Source organism: Salvia splendens, unplaced genomic scaffold (genome assembly GCF_004379255.2).
Source record: "Salvia splendens isolate huo1 unplaced genomic scaffold, SspV2 ctg359, whole genome shotgun sequence".
NCBI lineage: Eukaryota > Viridiplantae > Streptophyta > Magnoliopsida > Lamiales > Lamiaceae > Salvia > Salvia splendens.
Window position 1 is genome coordinate 1 of NW_024599003.1, and position 21,753 is coordinate 21,753.

The 21,753-nt window shown below is 38.6% G+C and overlaps 3 protein-coding genes across 3 annotated transcripts; 1 reads left to right on the forward strand and 2 right to left on the reverse strand.

The window, feature by feature from the left end:
* Positions 1-142: 142 nt before the first annotated feature.
* Positions 143-3,983, reverse strand: LOC121789863 (serine/threonine-protein kinase ATM-like; the record flags this gene model as incomplete). Its single annotated transcript, XM_042188204.1, has 11 exons — positions 3,821-3,983; positions 3,591-3,730; positions 3,427-3,514; positions 2,965-3,068; positions 2,041-2,139; positions 1,893-1,949; positions 1,672-1,759; positions 1,181-1,255; positions 670-711; positions 468-538; positions 143-191 (listed from the first exon to the last, which is right to left on the reverse strand). Coding segments are annotated over exons 1-11 (927 nt in total), but the record flags the coding sequence as incomplete, so codon positions are not given.
* Positions 3,984-4,093: 110 nt separating this feature from the next.
* LOC121789861 (serine/threonine-protein kinase ATM-like) lies at positions 4,094-6,142 on the reverse strand. Its single transcript, XM_042188202.1, has 5 exons — positions 5,874-6,142; positions 5,275-5,383; positions 5,024-5,167; positions 4,374-4,535; positions 4,094-4,287 (listed from the first exon to the last, which is right to left on the reverse strand). Exons 1-5 carry the CDS (start codon positions 5,949-5,951, stop codon positions 4,094-4,096), a joined length of 687 nt encoding a protein of 228 aa, XP_042044136.1. The 5' UTR covers positions 5,952-6,142.
* A 7,881-nt stretch (positions 6,143-14,023) lies between these two features.
* On the forward strand, positions 14,024-19,121 carry LOC121789862. The gene is made up of 9 exons (XM_042188203.1): positions 14,024-14,234; positions 15,075-15,664; positions 15,744-15,865; positions 15,977-16,071; positions 16,365-16,559; positions 16,834-16,924; positions 17,606-17,657; positions 18,674-18,739; positions 18,953-19,121. Exons 2-9 carry the CDS (start codon positions 15,102-15,104, stop codon positions 19,119-19,121), a joined length of 1,353 nt encoding a protein of 450 aa, XP_042044137.1. The 5' UTR covers positions 14,024-14,234; positions 15,075-15,101.
* The last annotated feature ends 2,632 nt before the right edge of the window (positions 19,122-21,753 follow it).

Consider the following 21,753-nt stretch of genomic DNA (forward strand, 5'->3'; position numbering starts at 1 on the left):
AAACAAAGTTTTTCAGCTCATACAATGCATTACTGCTTTGTCTTTTATATAAAAACAGATGGAACGTAATATGAGCAAGAATGAAAACATATTTTAAGGGACATATATTAAAAAACAAATAGGACAGGCCAGAGAATCTTACTTGAATACCTTTGCTGGAGAAGTAGCATGAGATGAATAATAAAACAGACCTGATACATATCAAAATTAGATCCAGAAATAATATTTAGTTCAAGGGATGAATCAGGATATCTGTCAGACATTCTAATCCATGCAAATTGGCTTATTAATATATACGAGCTATACATATAAACAATTAATATTAAGAAAATCATTAACAACTTAAGAGATGAAAGTTTGCAGAATCAACAAACAATCTTCCACCTTCAACAATTAGCACCATGTGAAACAACAAATATGATGAGATGCAAGATAAATATGCCAACTCTTAAAGGTTAATAACTCACAAGGAAGGTGAGCGTTTAAAGAAACGAAGGTCCCATATCTCCGGAGTAACAATATATGAATCTTTTGTATCCTGTTAAACGGAAAAGAAAACATGGCTGTTGAGAATGAAATTAAGAGATTAGACTATAAACCATCAATAGCACAAAAAAGTACTATGATCCAGGTAAAAAGTACTCGAAGAATCAGTCATCGAGGTCTTACACTCAACATAATGTTGCAAAGGAGCATCAAAGCAGCATCAACCTGCATATTACGTGCAAAAAGAATCACCAAGGCCGTCAAAGACCAATCTTGCATAAAAAAGAATCACCATGGCCACAAAGACCAATCTTGGCCTAATAAATTAAATTGACAACTGACAGGTGATTAATATGTAGAGGAAGTGGACTCTCAATGTTGTCATTATGCAACTTTCAGCATTGCTAACTAGATGTTGGAGTCAACAAAGAAAGACATATGGGAAATCTAAAGAAATAAAGAGATTTTACGTTGACTAGTGTCTAGGATATACATGTCAAACATGAGGATGAAATAAGTTTCTGGTTTACAGGAGGCAGTTCATTATATTTTCCTCACCAACTTTAGAAGTAAATCATTAAGAAAGAAAGAGTAGTCACTGGAAAGAGTCAAAGACATCCAGGTGATATTGCCAAAAATAAGCAAAGCAATCAAACTAAGCACATTACTCAAATTTACATGTCCAGGTACTTACAATTAAGACGACATTTACAAATGCAGGCAAACTCCGAATGAGAGAACTCCATATCACATTCCAGTCTTTCTCAACCTGCAACATAATTCAAAAGGGTTAAAGAGCCAACCCAAATCACTGCAGTAAAACAATGCTTTTCAAAAATTGCACAAGTGTATTTAAAAACACCGTTCAATTACAGAATAAGCTACCAATAAGTGATAATAAATGAAAATAAGAAAATAATAGAGGTTAATACATGAAGAGAATTAGTCATTTTTTCTCATGCCTACACCAATTCCCGAAATGACAAGAGCACTGTAACAATGCGACAATTAATAAGTCAAATAAGCTATAGCTTCATTTCTCAAATAATCTAACTTGATAAGCAACCAGGTACCTGACTTCAACATGTGTACTGTCCACACTTTCATAAGCAGTAAAGTATACCACAAAAAAACACCCCAGAAAATTGAAAATTCGTTAAAGTTCAATCAGATAGTTTAGTCTACCTCATTCTTGGCAGGACAAGAAGCCTTTGGTGAATATTCCATGTTTGGAGCAGCGAAATGTAGCAAGGAGGAAAGTTTTAGCAAGCTCCTTCAAATGCAATTAAATAGGTTTTAGAGATTGAAGAAAACAGCATTAAAGACATTAGAAAATTTCATAAATCAAAACAATAGTTTGACTAGAATTTGAATGGAGGTGAAACTATTGGTCGAAAGCATCTTACCTCAAAGTCCATAAAAGACCGTCATGTGAATGCTCAAAACTAACATTGTTAATAATTCTGCAAAAAAAAAACAAAGTAGGGGAGTCTCATACAGCAAAAGCGAAGGAACATGTAGACACCTGTATCAAAAATCCAACAAAAATTCTACCTCTCAAAGTTCGCAGATATGCTTCCAAACCAATAAGTGAAAAGACTTCTCTTTACACGAGCTGAATATTTGTAAATAAGACAACAGAATGCAGCATGCCTGTTGCAAGGGAAAAAAAATATGATCCAAGATTGTCAATAAGTATGTGTAATTCATTTGTTTGTTTCTTTTGACAGAGCCAATCAGGTCAAATGTACATATACAAGCATCTTCTTTGAAGAACATCACAAGGAGGCAATTTTCATAGCAGCGAAAGCCATGAGAGAATAATTGAAGTGAGATTGGCAGAAATGCTTTCAAGATCAGTTCGACAAAGGGAAAAATGATATTAACAGTAGGAAAAACTCTCTTTAAAAGGAATTACAGGAGAGAAGACCCACAAATCCTAGATTCAATTCCTTTAACAAACCTCATTGGCTCACACTCATGATAATCTAATGAACAAAATGGAAATTATGCAAAAAATGGAAACAAACAATGAAATTATCAGTGGTTCCACTGCTCTACTTATTGTTGAGTACTATATCCTTGATTCAATGCTATTCACGATCTCATTTTGTCATTATTATTCTTTTTTCTCGGGAATATTTATGATTAAGATTTGCCCTCTTTGAGATTTTAAATTTGTTGAAAAAGGTTCCACGGAAATGGAAAGAACCAACGAAATTGTCATTGTTTTCATCGCTCCACTTACCTTTAAGTACTACCCGTCTTCACCTCCATTTAAATTCTGATTTTACTTTGTGTGTGTGACAAGAAATTTCTTACCCGATATTCAAAAATTTTAGAATGAGATTTCAGAAACATAATGTTAATCAATTAAGAAACAGAGTGCAAATTCAGATCACATTATTCCCAGCTAATAGGCGTTGATATGTTTGATATGTAGTTCCTGAACAAATGCTTCAATCTATTTACACATACCATGACCATTTCCCCTCAACGAGCCTCTCTTTTATCTGGACCACGACATGCTCCCTCCTGCCTCGTTTTTCAGCATTTGATGTTTTTGATGCATGAGTGCAAGCCTGGAAAGGTAGAAGTAAAAGCATTGATTGTCCAGATATCTCCAAATGTTTTAGCTCAAGTTCCTCAGCAAATGAGCAAAATTCAGTTCTTGAATACAGATACTAATTACCCAGAACATCTTCTATATAGTATTGCTTGGTATAACTGTGATTAAGAGAGAGGTTCGGATGAATAAACAAAACCTAACCTAGTTATACACACTAGCCAGCAGAAGCCCAGTGCACTCACTCATCAGTCCTCAACAAACAAGATAAGTCTCAATATTGTGTTTAGGACACAGCCACATCATGTACCAAAGAGGGTCTCAGAGAAATGAGTTTGAGAGGGCACAACAAAATAAGAGTCTACTGAGTGTACCCGGCAAAAGACAAGGGCAGCAAGCTCCACCAGGTTGTGCTGTGAGTTTGTTAGGAGTCCACATTTTTCATCCTTAGTTGTATCACTCCTGAATTCATCACCCACTCGTTAGAAAATATAACACATATGGGCTAGCATCAAATACCATATAGAACAATTCTAACCTGGTGATACTGGCTCCAGAAGTGCTCATTTGGTCCAGCTCCCTGCTAACAATATCAAGAAGTTGTTCAAGTAAAGCAGCCCCATCAACCACTCCCCTAGTTAAACTTATTTGCAGCTTCCCATAGCAAACAAGTACATCCTACAAAACCAGAAGCAATAAACTTAGAAGAACAGCGAAAAATCTAATTAAATATTACAAAACCATGAATTGCAATGCAGAGAGAGGTACCTTAAGACTCCGATCATGAGTCGCAAACCAGCAGCGGAACACATATTGTTGTACAGCTTCATGAATTTCAAGGGATTTACAACCCAAATTAGGTCCATCCTTTAACAGATACATATTGAGGCACTCAATGAGTTTTCTTGAGATTTTTCCTTCTTCCCTGGCAATGAGAGGTGAATTAGCATGTCATGAATATAACTTATTCCATCATTTGTTAAAAGACTACAAGTGAGAAGATTAAGACAGCCAATCAAACAAAGTCAAGAATATCTAACCTTACATGAGAAAAATTCCAACAAAACCTTTAACCATATCTTCTCGCAGCTCGTCGGGAATATCTCCGGGTGGGTTTTCAAGAAGTGATTGAAGTGTCAAGGTGAAGCGGAAAACTTCCTCCTTAGGGTTTAATTGCCCGATGTTTTCATTGCTCAGGCTTGCTTCCACCTTTTCCATGTATATAAGTACGAGATCTATTCATTTAAGCAAATAAACATTCCGGTAAGAAGCTCAAGTTTCTAACAGACACGGTGACAATCTAAATCAGAAAAGTACTCACTAGAATATACTCGTTTCCGAATGTGAAATCTGTATTCCGTGACTGCCAAAAGATGACGAAGGATAACACTATATTCAGATTGAAAGCTTGGAACATCTTTAAGGACATCCCACACGTGGTTGAAAAGTACCCTAGCCACAGGTAAGAGCGGAAAATTCTTTCCTGCAAATAGAGAGGGCAAGAAAACATGTGGATACTTAGTGGGCACAAACAAATATACAACTTGATAACCATATTGAAGGTGACCCTTTCATGATTCCCCATAGCTACAGTGTTTCGGGGGTGAACATGGGATGAAAAACAGAAATCCTCCCTCCGTCCCTCAATAATATGCACTTTCTAAATTTGGAAACTCTTTTCTCACTAATGAGGTGGGACCCATTCTCCACTAACAATACTTTATGTTTTCTTTCTACTTCTCTCTTACTTTATCAATTGTGCATTAAAACTTGTGCCCAACCAAAAATGCATATTCTTGTGGGACGGTGGGAGTATATCAATTAGAAGAAATTAAACAAGTTAGTTGACACTTATTTAAGGCCTGAAAACAAAAACAAAAATGATGAAAGCACCAAGAGAAGTAAATTAATCGTTTAGTTTACTAAATGCAGCCATGCAGTTTAACCTCACCAAAATCTTCAGAGACTAACCAGAAAATCTATCATCTTCAGCTCGTTGCACGACAATCCTAAGAGTCTTTGCAAAATTCAGCTTCGGCAACCTCTTCTTGCTTGAGGAGATCTCCAGTGACAAACATTGTATTAAAATTTTGACTAGAAATGGCCAGCTTTCAGCTACATGAGAATCAAATATTGCACTTAAAATGTTGCCTCAGCGACTAATAGCATAAGAATTAACTCAGTAACTAATAGCATACGAATTAACGTCAGTATATACTTACAGTGTGGAATTTCATTAGGTTCAAGCATCGAAGATCTATCGGACAAAAATCTACAAAATCCAATAGACCTCTCGCCCCCTAGCCATGTATTCAACAATTTTATCCCTTCCTAAAATACAAATTAAGTATCTGTTAATGCAAGGAAAAGGAATTACGAATGCATGAGTAATAATTGTAAGGTTAGTAAACTTGTAAACATCAATCGAAGAACTACAAGTTATCGTCCAGCACTAGAAGCTCATCTCAGATATTATCTAAATCCTCCATGCAATAGTACAAGTAGTAAACAACATGAAACTGCAGCAGGTGAGCCAAAACATTTATTTCCACCACTGCTACAGTAGCACAACTGCACAAATAATCAATCAGGTTCATACGATTTCCTAATATCCCGTCGGCAATTGAGCTCTACTACTAAATACATACTTCATTCTGACTATTGAAGTAAATAAAATGTAAATCGTGATGAATTAATCATTTGGAGCAGTTATACGCTATTTTCCACTGAAATAAGCTGCTGCGTTTTGGAAGTTAATTCCTCAGGATAAAGATGGCGCAAAATTGGCACATAATGGAAGTGGTTATGCATAAAAATTTACATCTCGAGGTTTGGCCTTGTCGGAGGTGAGTTTGGTGATGATCTCCTGAATGTCTCTGGAGGTTACTTTAGTATTCATTGTCGATTCCTGATCATCTGACTTGTTGTATAATTTTTCCGGCGCAGATGAAAGGGGTATGGGTTCACTGCAAATCGACAATCTGTGGAGAGGAAAGTGGGAGGTGGAGAGAGAAAGTGAGTGTGTGAGTTTTCCGCACTGTGAGGTTTTAGCGGCAGCTCATGGGTTTTTCAACTTGAGGAGATAGAGAGAAGGTGGAACTTGGAAGTGTATAAAGCGTGTTCTGGATTTGGTCTTTGGTTCTGGAAATGTATATAGCTTCATTCAAAAGTCTAATTATTTAAATGAACAAAAAATTAAATAATATTATTAATATGTCTCGAATCGGATGAAATGTCTTTATTTTGATAGATAATAATCGCTTCATTCATGAAAAATAGTCTAATTTTTCTATTTTAGGGCGTCTATAAAAAAAATCGCAACCAAAAATAAAAAGTTCCTCGCGTAAACATGATCTCCAAGAACAAAATCATACATAGTATCGTGGAACAATTAGTTGGAAAGAGCTCCTTATTGCGCAGCCCATAATTTTCAGTCATGTATACCACTAAAAATTGTATCGAACTATAAAGTATGAGTACAATAAATGTACACCTTCATCGTATTTAGGGTTAATCTTCTTTACTAGCATGGTGCATGCAATTCCGAGTCAAGTACGGCCATGAAAATGAGTAAAGATGTATGTATGTGAGCAAAATAACTGAAAACCGAATATCCAATTTGAACTAATCCGACTCCACTCCCTCGTGCCAATCTTTAGATAGACCAATGATGTGTAATTTTAGGTCTATTAAAACAAGATAGTTTAGCACTCAAGTTCAATTAATTTACCCAAATATTACCACTTCACTGCAAGATTACAGCTTCGTGTGTACTAAAGGAGTGTCGATCCACAGGGAAGGTAAGATTATTTAACTTTAAAACAAACAAAACACATACTAAAGAAGATTTTGATTTGAAGACATTGATTTCAAAATTATGCAAAAACAAACAAAAGAACTAAAACGAGTAAAACGAATGAAGAGAAGAGATTGTTACTCCAAACAATTGTAGACAACAAAAGGATATATCTTATAAATTCGATTCTATCTCATAACAAACGAGACAATTAAGAGCAAACTAAAGCGTAGGCACTAAACATGCTAAACACCAATGGTTAAAGAATAGCTAAACACATATTCTTAAAACCAAGTTCCACAATTCTAAAAATCCTACGAAAGCGCTAGATTCATAGATCAGTTTCAATTATGCCCAACATCCATTATCAATTTGTCATCTAAACGACTCCAATTGATAGTTCGATACTACTTTGGTCCATCTTATTTCAAGCTAAGGAGGCATCAAAATAAGAAAGTAGAACTATCACAAAAGATGCACCTTGAGGGATAATTTCATTCAATGTACAAGTAGCAAAAACAATCATGAAATAGAAACGAACATCGGATAAATCACGAAATCTTATTTGTCTCACAACATGTTTGGAGCAACACAATATTCTTAGCCTAACATGATCAAACTAAGAACATGATAATGGAGGTGAAAATCCTTGAAACCATGGAACGAATTCGGAGAAGATGAATTGCTTGGTGAAATCTGAATTTGGTGACAATCCCCGTTCTCCAGTTGCGTCTCCTTCTTTTCTCAAATTTTATTCTCAAAATCCCACCTTTCTCTCCCAATTTTCGTCCTCCAAAAAAACTCCCCCTCTTCTAAACCGTCTCCCCTCTTTTCTTCTTTTTCCAGCCGAACTGCTCCAGTAACTGCCATTTTGCACTTGGAGTTCCAAACGCCCGACCGGGCGAAATCATAATGACAATCGCCCGACTGGGCGAATTGCATCTGGGTTCTCGTACGAATTTCACCCGACCGGGTGTTTTAGAAATGGAAAATCACCCTACCGGGTGTTGTCTCTGGACTCCTCATGCTTTCCTGAAATCACCCGACCAGGCGTTTTGTAACATAAAATCGCCCGACCGGGCGAAGTTTCTGGACTCCGAATGCTTTCCAAATTTCACCCGACCGGGTGTTTTGTTGGAGCTAAAACACCCGACCGGGTGTTAGTTCTGGAATCCTCAAGCGTGCACATCCGGCGAACTTCCAGCTTTAACATCCTAAACTTCAATAAAAACACGATTTTGTGAGTTATAATTTACATATAAATGTATAGTATAAGGGGGAAAAGTATAGGAAATATGCTTTGCATCAACCAACTAGAGAAAATGAGAAGAGCTTTAACTCAATCGATGGGAACATCAGGAACCTCATTGTGTCTCACTGTGTTACATATAGCTAAAAGTTTAGATAAATGTTTGTTCGGTTACTCATATGCTCAAACGAATGCTATTCGAACGGCTCGATGAACACCAGCTCGTCGTGCCAAACTGGTGGTCGTGGGATGGCCCCATGAGCGAATAAATTTCGGATCAACTTTCCTCCGCTCACGGACGTTCAATTATTTGACCGGCTATGCGCTGCTACATGAGCTTCAACTGCTGATGGAGTTGTTGAATTAACCGATTTATGCACTCAGTCATATTTATTGTGAACTCTGATGTAACGCAATCAAATCTCGAACACAGTCAAGATCAACAATAGAACGAATAGCAAGATCGACAACACACACAATTTGATTGAAATGAGTTTAACGAAGGAAAACCAAGATCTCAATGAGAAAACGATGAGGAATCTTTTATTCAATTTCTGTGGAAGATTACAAACTGATTGGATGAAAAATCTTTTTCTCTCACTCTCATCGCACAGCTCGGTTATGCACTCTATTTGACTAACACTAATCTAACAACCAAAACAAATCCAACGGCTGTCATTTAAGCTAACTAACTAATCGCATCCGACGGCTCACGTTTGTCTATGCATCAGTTAATAACAACGGTCAACACCGAACTCGACTAAGTTCGGCTAATGCCGAGCACCAGCAAGTTCGGCTAATCACCGAACAGCATATCAGTCCCTGCCGAGCATGATTAAGCTCGGCTAACACCGAGCTGCAATCAATCACCGAGCTTTACTGATTGTGCAGTTTTGCCCCAATCCTCATAACAAATCTCCACCTTGGGACACAACTGGACAATCCACATAGCATATCCATCTTCCACAATCACTCCAGCTGAATCAGATTCACCAAATCCATGCAATACTTCAACTTAAGTCCGGGTAACACCTTTGTTAGCATATCAGCAGCATTGTGCTCAGTAGCCACCTTTTCAATCTTCACCGAGCCCTTTTCAGCTTCATCCCTCACAAAATGTAGTTTGACATCCACATGCTTACTCCTCTCATGGAATGTCTGGTGCTTCGATAAACATATGACACTATTTGAGTCACACAGCAATGTCACAGCTTCTTGATCAACTCCAAAGTCAGAGCAGATTCCTTTCAGCCACATGCTCTCCTTCACAGCCTCAGCCATGGAAATGTACTCAGCTTCTGTCGTTGAGAGTGCCACTACAGATTGCAAACTGGATTTCCAACTCACTGCAGCACCATACATGCAGAATACATAGCCGGATTGGGACTTCCTTGTGTCAATGTTAGTTGCAAAATCAGAATCACAATATCCCAATAGAGGCTGCTTTTCAACCTTCTTACTTCCATCAAATAGAATTCCATAATCATGAGTACCACTGAGGTACCTCAACATCCACTTCAAAGCATGCCAGTGTTCCAGACCTGGATCAGCCATGTACCTGCTTACAACACTTATTGCTTGGCTGATATCTGGCCTTGTACACACCATGGTGTACATGATGCTTCCCACTATGTTCGCATATGGGATCTTGTCCATTTCTCTTCTTTGATCATCATCTTTGGGGCTTTGATTCATACTGAGTTTGAACTGAGAACTCAGTGGTATGCTCACTGGTTTACTTTGATCCATCTGAAATTTCTTGATCACATTACTGATATAATCCCTCTGAGTCAGCCATATCTTCTTGTGATGTCTATCTCTGATAATTTCCATCCCAAGAATCTTCTTAGCATTGCCAAGATCTTTCATTTCAAACTCAGATTTCAGATCAGATTTTACTAGCTCCACCTCTTCCTTATGCTTAGCAGAAATCAACATATCATCTACATACAATAGTAGATATGCCACAGCAACTCCATCTCTTCTCTTGATGAATACACAGTGATCATACAAAGATTTCTCAAACTCAATCTTCTGCATGAACTCATTAAATCTAAGATACCACTGCCTTGAACTTTGTTTCAGCCCATATAAGCTTCTCTTCAGTAGACAGACCTTTCCCTCATCCCCTGGTTGAACAAAGCCAGGTGGTTGTTCCATGTAGATCTTTTCTTCAAGCTCTCCATGAAGAAAGGCTGTTTTAACATCAAGTTGCTCTAATTCCCAATCTCTTTGTGCAACAATTGCCAGCAAAATTCTGATGGAACTGTGCTTAACCACAGGTGAAAAAATCTCATTGTAGTCCACCCCTTCTTTCTGTGTGAATCCCTTAGCCACCAATCTAGCTTTGAATCTGATTTGGTTGTCGTTGAAAGCTTCAACTTTCTTCTTGTAAATCCACTTACAACCCACTGTTTTCTGGTCAGTAGGTCTCAATACCAATATCCATGTGTGATTTTTGTACAAGCTATCAATTTCTTCCTGCATAGCCAGCAACCATTGATCCTTTTCTGGACTCCTCAATGCTTCTTTATAGGTGGAAGGTTCATGATAATCCATCTCCTCAGCCACTGCTAGAGCATAATGCATCATATCATAATCATTAAATCTGGTAGGGAGCTTGATATTCCTTCTTGCTCTGTCTCTTGCAATTACTCTTTCCGGAGTTCTGACTTCAGTTTGGCTTTCAGTAGTTCCACCACCAGTGGCTTCACATGTAGGACTTGGATGAGTCTGAGTTGCATCTGTAGGTTTTCTCAGGTTCTCCACCTCAAAATGAGTTCTCTGAGTATCTCTGTTGAGGAAAGGCATTTCAGATTCTTTGAAGATTACATCTCTACTAACCACCACTTTCTTGTTCCCTTCCTCACAACACCATAACCTATAGCCCCTGACTCCCTTCTGATAACCGATCATGACACATCTGAGAGCCCTAGGCTCCAATTTGTCCTGCTTTATATGAGCATAAGCTCTACACCCGAATGGCCTTAGCCTTGAGTAATCCCCAGCACTGCCATACCATCTGCTATCCGGGTTTCACTCTCTATAGCAGCTGATGGAGACTTGTTGATCAAAACAACGGCAGTTGAAGCTGCTTCTGCCCAAAATGGCTTTGACATACCAGAAGCTATCAGCATACACCTTACCTTCTCTAGGATAGTTCTATTTGCCCTCTCAGCAACTCCATTTTGTTGTGGGTTGTGAGGGACTGTTCTATGCCTCTTAATCCCTTTGTTTTTGCAGAACTCATCAAATTCATGGGACAAGAACTCTAAACCATTGTCAGTTCTTAGGCATTTCAGTGGCCTTTCCTTTTCCAGTTCAACCTCTGTGCACCATTGCTGAAATTTCTGAAAAGTTTCTGATTTTTCTTTCATAATCACTATCCATATCTTTCTTGAGAAGTCATCAACAAATGATAGAAAATATCTACCTCCTCCAATGCTGTTTATTGGTGCAGGGCCCCAAATGTCACTGTGAACATATTGGAGAGGCTCCTTTGATATATGTTTTCCCTCTCCATATGGCTGCTTTTTACTTTTGCCTAGGATGCACTCTTCACATGATCCTATATCCACTGGTGTCTCAGACTTAGGCATCTTAATCACACCTTGTTTTAAAAGCTGTCTTATTCCAGTTTCTCCAATGTGGCCTAGCCTTGCATGCCAATTGATGGATTCTTGAGTTGAGTGAACTGATCCATTAATTGCTTCAGCCTTCAGGTAGTAAAGAACATTGTTTCTGATAGCTTTCATAATCATCTGGCCATTCTTTGTCACAAGCATCTCTCCACCATATAGAGTCAACCTATAGCCTTTCCTTTCAAGAAGGCCCAAGGAGATCAGGTTTCTCTTGATAGATGGAATATATCTAACATCTGTTAGTGTTCTTAAACATCCATCATCCAATCTCAAACATATATCCCCCACACCCTTGACTTCGCATACATGATCATCTCCTAGTAAAACCGAGCCATCTGACTCTCTCATATTCCAGAACCATTCAATATTTGATGACATATGGAAACTGCACCCAGAGTCCATGATCCATACCTTGGAAATTGGGCTGCTTTTAACCACATTTAGGGCTCTTGCTTCTTCAATTTCTTCAGTGATAGCAGCTGTACCCTCCTCTCTGTCATTCTCAGCTTGCTTCTTTTTCCAAGCAAAACAGTTTTGTTTGATATGGCCTGGTTTCTTACACCAGAAACAGCTCCTGGTCTCTTTCTGATCTGCACCCTTTGTGGTTGGAGGCTTCCATTTCTGAGATGAGGGTTTCTTGAATTTAAAAGGCTTCTTTGATGCTACCCTAACACTCAGACTCTCAGCAGCCTGATCAATAGGTTTATCGTTTGATTTCTGCGTTCCCTTCAATTTTAAAGCAGAGAATACCTCTTCCAAAGTTACCTTCGAATCTCTCCCCAGTAGTATTGAGTCCTTAAACTGCTCAAAGCTTGGAGGCAGAGCATTCAATAACATCAAAGCCTTGTCCTCATCCTTCATGGCATCATCCACACTTTCAAGATCGTCTATACACTTTCTGAATTCTTCAAGTTGACCCCCAAGATTCTTGGAGTCAGAGAATCTGAAATTGAACAGCCTTTGCTTAAGGTGTAATCTGTTCGAAATCGACTTCTCCATATAAATCTTCTCCAATTTCTCCCACACCCCTGCGGCATCATCCTCCTTTTGGACTTCCCTGAGTACCCTGTCACTCAGGCACAAGACGATGGAGCTATAAGCCTTGTATTCCATTTCTTGTGCTTTCGCCGCATCAGCCTCCTGCGTTCCCTTCTTATCCGTCTTGGATTTCACATAATCCCAGACCCCTTGCTGCATCAAAACAGCTCTCATCTTCAATCTCCAAAGGCCAAAATCATTTTCGCCAGTAAAACGCTCAACATCAAATTTCGCAGTAGACATTGTCGAATGTGTCGTCTTCTTCCGTTCCCACAGACGGCGCCAATTTGTGAACTCTGATGTAACGCGATCAAATCTCGAACACAGTCAAGATCAACAATAGAACGAATAGCAAGATCGACAACACACACAATTTGATTGAAATGAGTTTAACGAAGGAAAACCAAGATCTCAATGAGAAAACGATGAGGAATCTTTTATTCAATTTCTGTGGAAGATTACAAACTGATTGGATGAAAAATCTTTTTCTCTCACTCTCCTCGCACAGCTCGGTTATGCACTCTATTTGACTAACACTAATCTAACAACCAAAACAAATCCAACGGCTGTCATTTAAGCTAACTAACTAATCGCATCCGACGGCTCACGTTTGTCTATGCATCAGTTAATAACAACGGTCAACACCGAACTCGACTAAGTTCGGCTAATGCCGAGCACCAGCAAGTTCGGCTAATCACCGAACAGCATATCAGTCCTTGCCGAGCATGATTAAGCTCGGCTAACACCGAGCTGCAATCAATCACCGAGCTTTACTGATTGTGCAGTTTTGCCCCAATCCTCATAACATTTATCTGTGTTATAGTTACGTTCATTCACCTCGTGTGCATGTAATTCTAGAAAGCAACAAAAACAAACACAATTTAGAAACGTAATTCTATAAAGCAACAAAAACAACACAATTTAGAAACGAGGTAAAGGAAAAAAAAAGTCTAGATTAACAACTAGGAGTACATGTTAATACAAATAATCACTGACAACGTCGTATGATACTTCACATCTCTAATTTACCGATGACTAAAAACGGCCATAAATAAATAAAATGAGATTTTGTAATAGACTAAAATTAAATAAGATATGCAATAATAGTGAACTGAATGAAACCCTTATTTTTTAATCATGCTCGACCGGACTTGCGGATTAAGGCCGAAAGTCTTACAGCGAGCGGCGGGTTTGAACCCGTGACCTCAAGGAGTCACAACTCCGCGCTGCGACCTAAAAACCCTTATTGTAATAGCTGAAGAGACCAACATCTTATCGCCCAATTCTTGTATTTGAAAAAGAAAAAAAAACAATTGTAAAACAAGCATTTGCACTCACCTTCTATATCGCCTCCCCCATTAGCAGGTGCCCGCACTTCTGTTTCTCATTCAATTCATTGATTTCTCATATATTCAGCTGCCTTGGTATTTTTTCCCAACTCAAGCATATACAGAAAAGGTATTAATAAGGTTACTGTTTCCCTTATTCGATATATGTGTGTATTCATATTTCTCTTATGGATTGGTGGCACGTTATGCTGTCGTATCGCAATTGAATAGCTGTAGTAAGCGAGAACAATTGGGGAAAAATCGAAGATTTAATTTTTATTTGTTAATATTTTTATTTTATTTTATGGGAATGGTTATTTGCCATGTTCGGAGATGGACGAGAATGCTACTTATTACTTAATTATGTCTTTGTTTGGTAATTTAATGTGAACTGGTTCTAGCTTTATCAATCATGTATGCTGTGTAATGACATTGCTGCTTTTAGTTGCATTCGGCTAGAAACGCGCTGATGGTGAATTCTGGCATCATACACAAATACTTGCAATATGATTGCAGTTCTACATGGGTAACTTAGCCTGAGCTGGCCCGGGTAATCCGGGATAGTCCCGTGTCTTTGAAAATTGATAGTACTAATAATTGTTTATAAGGCATTAAACAAACTAAGTGCTTGTTTGGTAGTCTAGATAAGACCAAGATATATGAGTTATACGGGTTATTTGGCAGTTTGGTAGATAAATAAGGTCCATGTTAGGCCATCAAAGTCATCTTGGCCCGCTGAGGCCCGGAGCGAATTAGTTCAAAAGGGTGGATTATTTAACAGCCGAAAAGATTGCGATAGCATATTCCAGAAATATTTTTTGCAGTGGAAGTTGGGATAGATAGGTTCACTGAGGGGATGTATTGAACGATGGATTTGTGTTATTTGTTTGAGTAGTTTCATGAAACACCGGGGACTGTAATTCAAATTTAATGGAAGTATTTATGTCTTGGTAAACTTTTTGTGAAACAGGTCACTGCTTTCAGCAAACAAGGTCCGATGTATGCAAGGAAAATAAAGTATAAAAACCAATGGAATTATGTGATTCAACGCAGCAAATATATTTGTAGCTCTAGCCGTCAAGATTATTCTACCGGACAATATCGGAGCACTGCAGCAAGAGCCTGTAGATTGGTCGAGGGACATGTATTAAATTCTTCTTTATTATCACGGATTTCATCCAAGAGATGGTGTAGAAGATCCAGTTTGAGGCCAGATGTTGGATGGGAAAAATCATCTCTAAGATTTTATAGTTCCGACGGTGATGGAAGGAATGCAAGTGAGGATAAGCTTGTTCCTAACAAAGATGTCGTGGGTTGTGGAAAGGAAAAAATACCCAAGGAAAATACAGAGAATAGTTCCAGGCATTCTGATGCACATGCCCGCCTTGGGGAGAATGATCAAATGGAGTGGCTTAAAAATGAAAAAATTTCTATGGATAATAGAAGGAAGGAGTCTCCTTTTCTAACTCGAAGAGAAAGATTTAGAAACGAGTTCCTGCGAAGGATTACTCCATGGGAAAAGATAACAGTATCATGGGATGATTTCCCTTATTATATACAGTGCGTGCTGTCCCTGATTCTATATTGATTTAGTTGCATATAGTTACTTGGTAGTACTTAAAGTTATTTTTTTCTGCAGTGAACACACTAAACAGCTTCTCGTGGAATGCGCGGCCTCTCATCTGAAACATAAGTTGACTACAGCCTATGGAGGCCGTTTGACTTCTGCCAGTGGGAGAATTATGCTTCAGAGCATTCCAGGTGAGTTTTTTGTTGGCTCTAGTCTGTTTCCTCATTTTCATGCATATGCGTCAACCAAGTTGCAACATTTGTTTCTCTCTTTTTTGACTGAGACTAACATTTGGTTTGTAGGTACGGAGCTATACCGGGAAAGATTGGTCAGAGCACTTGCTCGGGATTTAAAAGTACCAGTATTGGTCCTTGATAGCAGCATTTTATCTCCATATGTAAGTTTGCAATTTCATTTCCCTCCCATCTTTTTGGGCCACCAATCTTATTTCAAAAGAATCTTGCATTATCTTATTCAAAGAGTGAACCTAAGTTTCTTTATACTTTCTGAGTTTGATTCTGATGATATATACTCATTTCCCTTTGCAATTTGCATACATTCTTGATTTTTGATCTTTGTTGTGTGTGCTCCTTCTTTACTAGATAAGGCAGCCCAGCAAAAAACCTAAAACAATATTTTCCTACTATGCAAAGGAATTGTTCCAATGCCCTCTTGTGGTTGATTTTTCAGGATTTCAACGAAGATGAATGTGAGTCAGACGAGGAGAACTCCGCATCCGAATCTGAGATTGAAGATGAAAATGATGCAAGCAACGAGGAGGATTATACCAGCAGCGGCGAGGGAAGTGATGATGAAGTTGACATAAATGTCTCAGCTGAAAATTTAAGAAAGCTTCTCCCAGACAATATCGAAGAGTTTGAGAAGGTAATGCTTTTATGTATGAAGTTTTGAGTTGTATTAGGGCTCACAAGGAAAATGAAAAAGGGGAACAAGAGAAATTTATCGTACATAAGTGATGGTGTGCCTGATTAAGAAACATCTCCATTTCTACTATATGCTATTGAATAAATCATTAAGCTGAAGTTGTTGGACATTAGGTTGCATAAGTAAGTAGCTGTAGTTTTAATTCCCGTGAGGGGTATGTGAGTTACTATAACCTAGACATATATTTTAATTGTTTGCGATGTTCACATTGCAGAGTGTTTCTGGAGAATCTGAAAACTCCGCGACATCTTCAAACCCAGAAACTTCAGAGACATCTAATGTGGCCGGTCATAAACTAAAGAAAGGTAATATACCATTTAGTGCTATGCTACCAAATTATATTGTGAGCACAAATGTACAAAGTTATGTTACTGCTGGAGGTGTCTTAAAGATTCAATCCGATCACACAATCTCTTGGGCACAATTAGCATAAATTTTATAGTCCACATTCTGTCTTTCTTTGACATTGCATATGGCTTGCATATTCAGGTTTAGTCTCATTCTTGTTAAGACTTAAGAGCTTGGTACTTTATTCTTCATTCTTTTTACTTTTCATCTGTTCCTTAGAGGCCATTTTGTTATTTTGACAAACAGTAGTTTGGGCATGCATAGCAGACCTGATCACTTGAATAATAGATGAAGGGATCATAGTTTTTTTCTTAGTCTGCACACTATTGTGTTTTAGTGTAGCCGGCAAATATTTCATACTCCCTCCATCCACATGGTGGATGTCATGGGCTTTTATAATGTGTGATGATGAGTGATGTGAGTTGTGTGAGCCATGCTACTATAAATGTAAAGTGGCAATTTTTTCGTGGGTGTTGGCAAATTTTTCCTGGACAGGGGGGGGGGTATTTTTTTCATTACAATCTTCATTTGGTGTTATTTTATGTTTTTTTTCATTTCAATCTTCATTTAGTTTAATTTTCTTCATTGTTGTAACCTGTCAATTCTTCCTGTGATACATCGTATTATACTTTCATCAGGGGATCGAGTGAAGTACATTGGACCAGCCATTAATATTGAAGCAAACAATAGGTAATTGTCTTCACATGATGTTTGTCTAAACTTAGCTTTTGGCTTTTTCAGTTAAAACTTTCAATATTGCTAACTTGATTGCTTATGGAATTTGTTGCTTGGTGTGCTTCAATGGTGCTATTTACTTGAGTTTTTTTTCATTTTCGATGTTCATTACTGAAGCTGTTTTCTTACAATGGTACATCATGCATCATGTAGAATCAATTACTGCAAATTCAATATAAATATTAATTGTTTTTGTTGTTTCCACTTTCTCTTGTATGAGTTTTAATGGTTGTATTGTTCATCTTGTTTTCTGTAGAATCCTTTCATTCTTTTTTTGCTGGTATGGAGAGATTTTCTGTGTCTAAGAATTGGAAGGAACAAGTATAGAAATTCTTCCATTCTGCACTTGGCAAGAAAAGAAATAGAATTACCATCTAGCACATGTGCACAATAAATTTCCTATCTAATCAATCCTCTATAGAAGACTTGCGAACCCATTAGCATCTTTTAGGATTTTTAAGGATACAGCTGGGAATAGGAAAAAACCACTACTTCTTAAGAAAGCTAGGTGGGGTTGTGATCTGAATCTAGTTGAATAATCTTTTTAGTTTTCCTAGCTCAAGTTTTTAAGTCATGCTTTTGAGTTTAGGATATAGAGGTACAGCATATATATCTAAGCACATACGTTCTCGTATCAGGCTCTTCCAAATGATGTGTATTTTCTGGCTCGAGCTATTTCCCCCCATTCTCTTCAGTTCAAGCTAGCTTCAGCTAATTCAATAGCATATATTTCCTTTGACCTTCGAAATACGTAAGAATCCAAGATTCATCACTGCGGCTAGGGATCTGAGTGTAAGGAATTGGAATCTGAGAATTGAGGATCTTTGCCAGCTTTATAGTTCTTCTCAGAGAGGGGGTAGTGGTAGGGGGTTGAGATTTCCCTCATTTACATTTGAGACTTAGAAAAGCGCATTGACCATAATCTTTCAACTTATCTGCACCTTATCATTGACATATCCAATTCATCACAGGATTGTATTGGGGAAGATACCAACATTGGATGGTCCAACAAATGCTTATACTATTATTCGTGGCAGGTGGGTTGGTAAGTTGTTGAAATGCGTGTGGAATAGCTACTATCTTGTGTCGTAGAACAGAATGTTTGTTGAAATTCTGGAACAGCTAACTGATAAACATATACTCATCTGTTTGGCATGCATCCTTTTGCTGATACTTTCTAGTTTCTTCTATGCTTGCAGCTTCATTTTACTTGATTTGGTTGATTTTTCATAAAAAACTATATCTTTCAGGACTTTGTCTAGCGGTCAACGAGGAGAGGTTTATGAAGTGAATGAAGACCAAGTAGCTGTTGTATTTGATATTAGTTCCCAGAGAACAAAGGAAGTAAAGGATGCAAAAAGTGCTGAAGCTGTGTCAGAACCTTCAGTGTGTTGGCTTAATGGTAATATTGCTTACTGAACACCACTGTTAGAACTTAGAACCTATGAAAAAAATCTGCCTAGGTGCTGCTTTCTGTATTATATATGCACTTCCAGATAATATAAGTTACACTTCAGTGTTCTGATTCTCATTTTTTTTAGTGATAGTTGCAGAAGAAGAGAGTGAAAGCACTCAAATTCTGGTGTTCTTAGACCTTTGTGTGTTTGTAGTCAATCATGCCGTGCCCATGTAGAAGCTTGGGTGCATAATATCTACTGGCTGTGATTTCTAATTCAAGATCTCTTGCCAAGGAAACTGGGAGTAGCTTGTGATAGACTAGTTTTAGTAGAAGTTGAATGATGAATTTTGTTGGGATTTGCACACACAAGGCTTTCACACACTCAAGAAGATCACACACACACTCACTGTTGTATGAGATCACACAATGCAGAAACACACACACTCACACTTTGAGTATTGAAGATGATAATCTTGGAGAGAAACTGAAAAACTCTTTATTGATAAAACTTCTAACTACATACACGGTTTATGAGCTATTTAAAGCTCTACAATCAAGTAGCAACTGCTACTAACTAACTACAACAAGGATCAAGAAAACAAGAAGAATAACCGCTACATCTCAGCTAACTAACTGCTGCTCCAACGGCTAGTTTCTCTAGGTTGCTTCTTCCTTCTCGGCTCAAGACCGAAACTCCCTTCTCGGCTCAAGACCAACTCCCTCTCGCTCAAGACCGAACTCCCTTCTCGGCTCAAGACCGAACTCCCTTCTCGCTCACAACCGAACTCCCTTCTCGCTAGTTCCAGCTCAAAGCCGAGCTTCCTTTCTTCTGCCTTCTTCTTTCTCGGCTAGTTCCAGCTCAAAGCCGAGCTTACCGAACTCTCCTTCTTTCTTCCAACTGAAATGAGCACGCCCATTATTACAATTCTCCACCTGAGGGCTCATCTCAGTTCTTGCACAAACATTGATCAACTTCTTGCAATGATCAAACTTGTCTCTACCTAGAGACTTTGTTAGCATGTCAGCCGGATTGTGCAAGGTGTTAATCTTAATCACCTTCACTCTCCCCTTCTCAATCTCATCTCTAATGAAATGCAACTTATGTCTATGTGCTTGCTCCTTTCATGAAAACCCGGATGTTTAGCCAAGCACATAGCTGAGCTGCTGTCACAATGAATCACCATTGTCTTTTGTCAAAACCAAAGTCGAAAATCACTCCCTGAATCCAAAAGCTCTCCTGTACAGCTGCAGTGAGAGCTATATATTCTGATTCTGTTGTTGAGAGAGCAACAACACTTTGCAACCCTGATTTCCAGCTGATTACAGTTCCAAACATGGTGAAAAGATAACCTGTTTGGACTTTCTGTTGTCCAGGTTGCAGCATAGTCTGCATCACAATAGCCCTGCACAACCTCCTCAGATTCACCTTCCCAGCCATTGAAGACAATTCCCCAGTCACTGGTTGACTTCGATGTACCTCAATATCCACTTAAGAGCATTCCAATGCTCCTTCCCCGGGTCAGCCATGTATCTGCTAGTCACTGAGATAGCATGTGCCAGATCTGGTCTGGTACAGATCATAGTATACATAACACTTCCAACCACACTAGCATAAGGAATAGACTCCATCTCCTCAGCCTCTTGCTTAGATTTAGGGGCCTGCTCCTTTGAAAGCTTAAAACTCTGGGACAGAGGAGTTGATGCAGCTTTTGCATTTTCCATTTTGAATCTCTGCAAAACTTTCTCAATATAGTCAGTTTGAAGCATCCACAGCTTCTTGCAGCCTCTGTCTCTCTGAATGTGTATGCCTAGGATCTTCCTTGACTCTCCTAGATCCTTCATTTCAAAGCTAGACTTCAAATCCTCCTTGACTTGCTGAATTTCTGTCATAGAAGGTCCTGCAAGTAGCATATCATCCACATAGAGCAATAGATAGGCAATAGGTGTTTTGCCCTTCCTCTTGATGTAGATGCAATCATCAAACTCTGATCTAATGAAGCCAATCTTCTTCATTTGTGCATCAAACTTCTTGTTCCACTGTCTAGGACTTTGCTTAAGACCATAAAGACTCTTTTGTAGCAAGCACACCTTGCTTTCTTCACCACTCTTCACATAGCCCTCTGGCTGATCCATGAAGATAGTCTCCTCTAGGTCTCCATTTAGGAAGGCAGTCTTCACATCAAGCTGCTGCAATTCCCAATCTAGCTGATTCACCACAGCCAACAAAATCCTAATAGAAGTGTGCTTAACAACCGGAGCAAACACCTCATTGAAGTCAACTCCTTCTTGCTGTGTAAATCCCTTGCCACCAGCCTTGCTTTGAACCTGATTCTGTCTTTATCAGTGGTCTCTACCTTCTTTTTAAACAACCACTTGCAACTGATCAGCTTCCTCTCCTTTCCATCTGTATTCAGCTTGGATTTGTCCACCAAAATCCAGGTTTTGTTCTTGAGTAAAGACTCTATTTTCTTCATTCATGGCCTCTATCCATCTCTCTCTGTCTTTGCTTCTCATGGCCTCTTTATAGGTGAGAGGATCAGCAATATCAATACTCTCAGCAGCACACAGTGCATAATAGACCATATCTGCAAATTTCTCAGGAGGCTTTGCATTTCTCCTTCCCCTATCTCTTGCAATCTGGTACTCTCTGGT

What these genes read in the sequence shown, in the direction of transcription:
- LOC121789861 (XM_042188202.1), bottom strand. Translation starts at nt 5,951, where the DNA reads ATGAATACTAAAGTAACCTCCAGAGACATTCAGGAGATCATCACCAAA. An exon ending in ACAAGGCCAAACCTCGAGAT is followed by an intron (nt 5,384 to 5,873) that starts GTAAATTTTTAT and finishes TTTGTATTTTAG; the next exon opens with GAAGGGATAAAATTGTTGAA. An exon ending in ACCTAATGAAATTCCACACT is followed by an intron (nt 5,168 to 5,274) that starts GTAAGTATATAC and finishes ATTCTCATGTAG; the next exon opens with CTGAAAGCTGGCCATTTCTA.
- LOC121789862 (XM_042188203.1), top strand. Translation starts at nt 15,102, where the DNA reads ATGTATGCAAGGAAAATAAAGTATAAAAACCAATGGAATTATGTGATT. An exon ending in GCAGCATTTTATCTCCATAT is followed by an intron (nt 16,072 to 16,364) that starts GTAAGTTTGCAA and finishes TTGATTTTTCAG; the next exon opens with GATTTCAACGAAGATGAATG. An exon ending in TATACTATTATTCGTGGCAG is followed by an intron (nt 18,740 to 18,952) that starts GTGGGTTGGTAA and finishes TATATCTTTCAG; the next exon opens with GACTTTGTCTAGCGGTCAAC.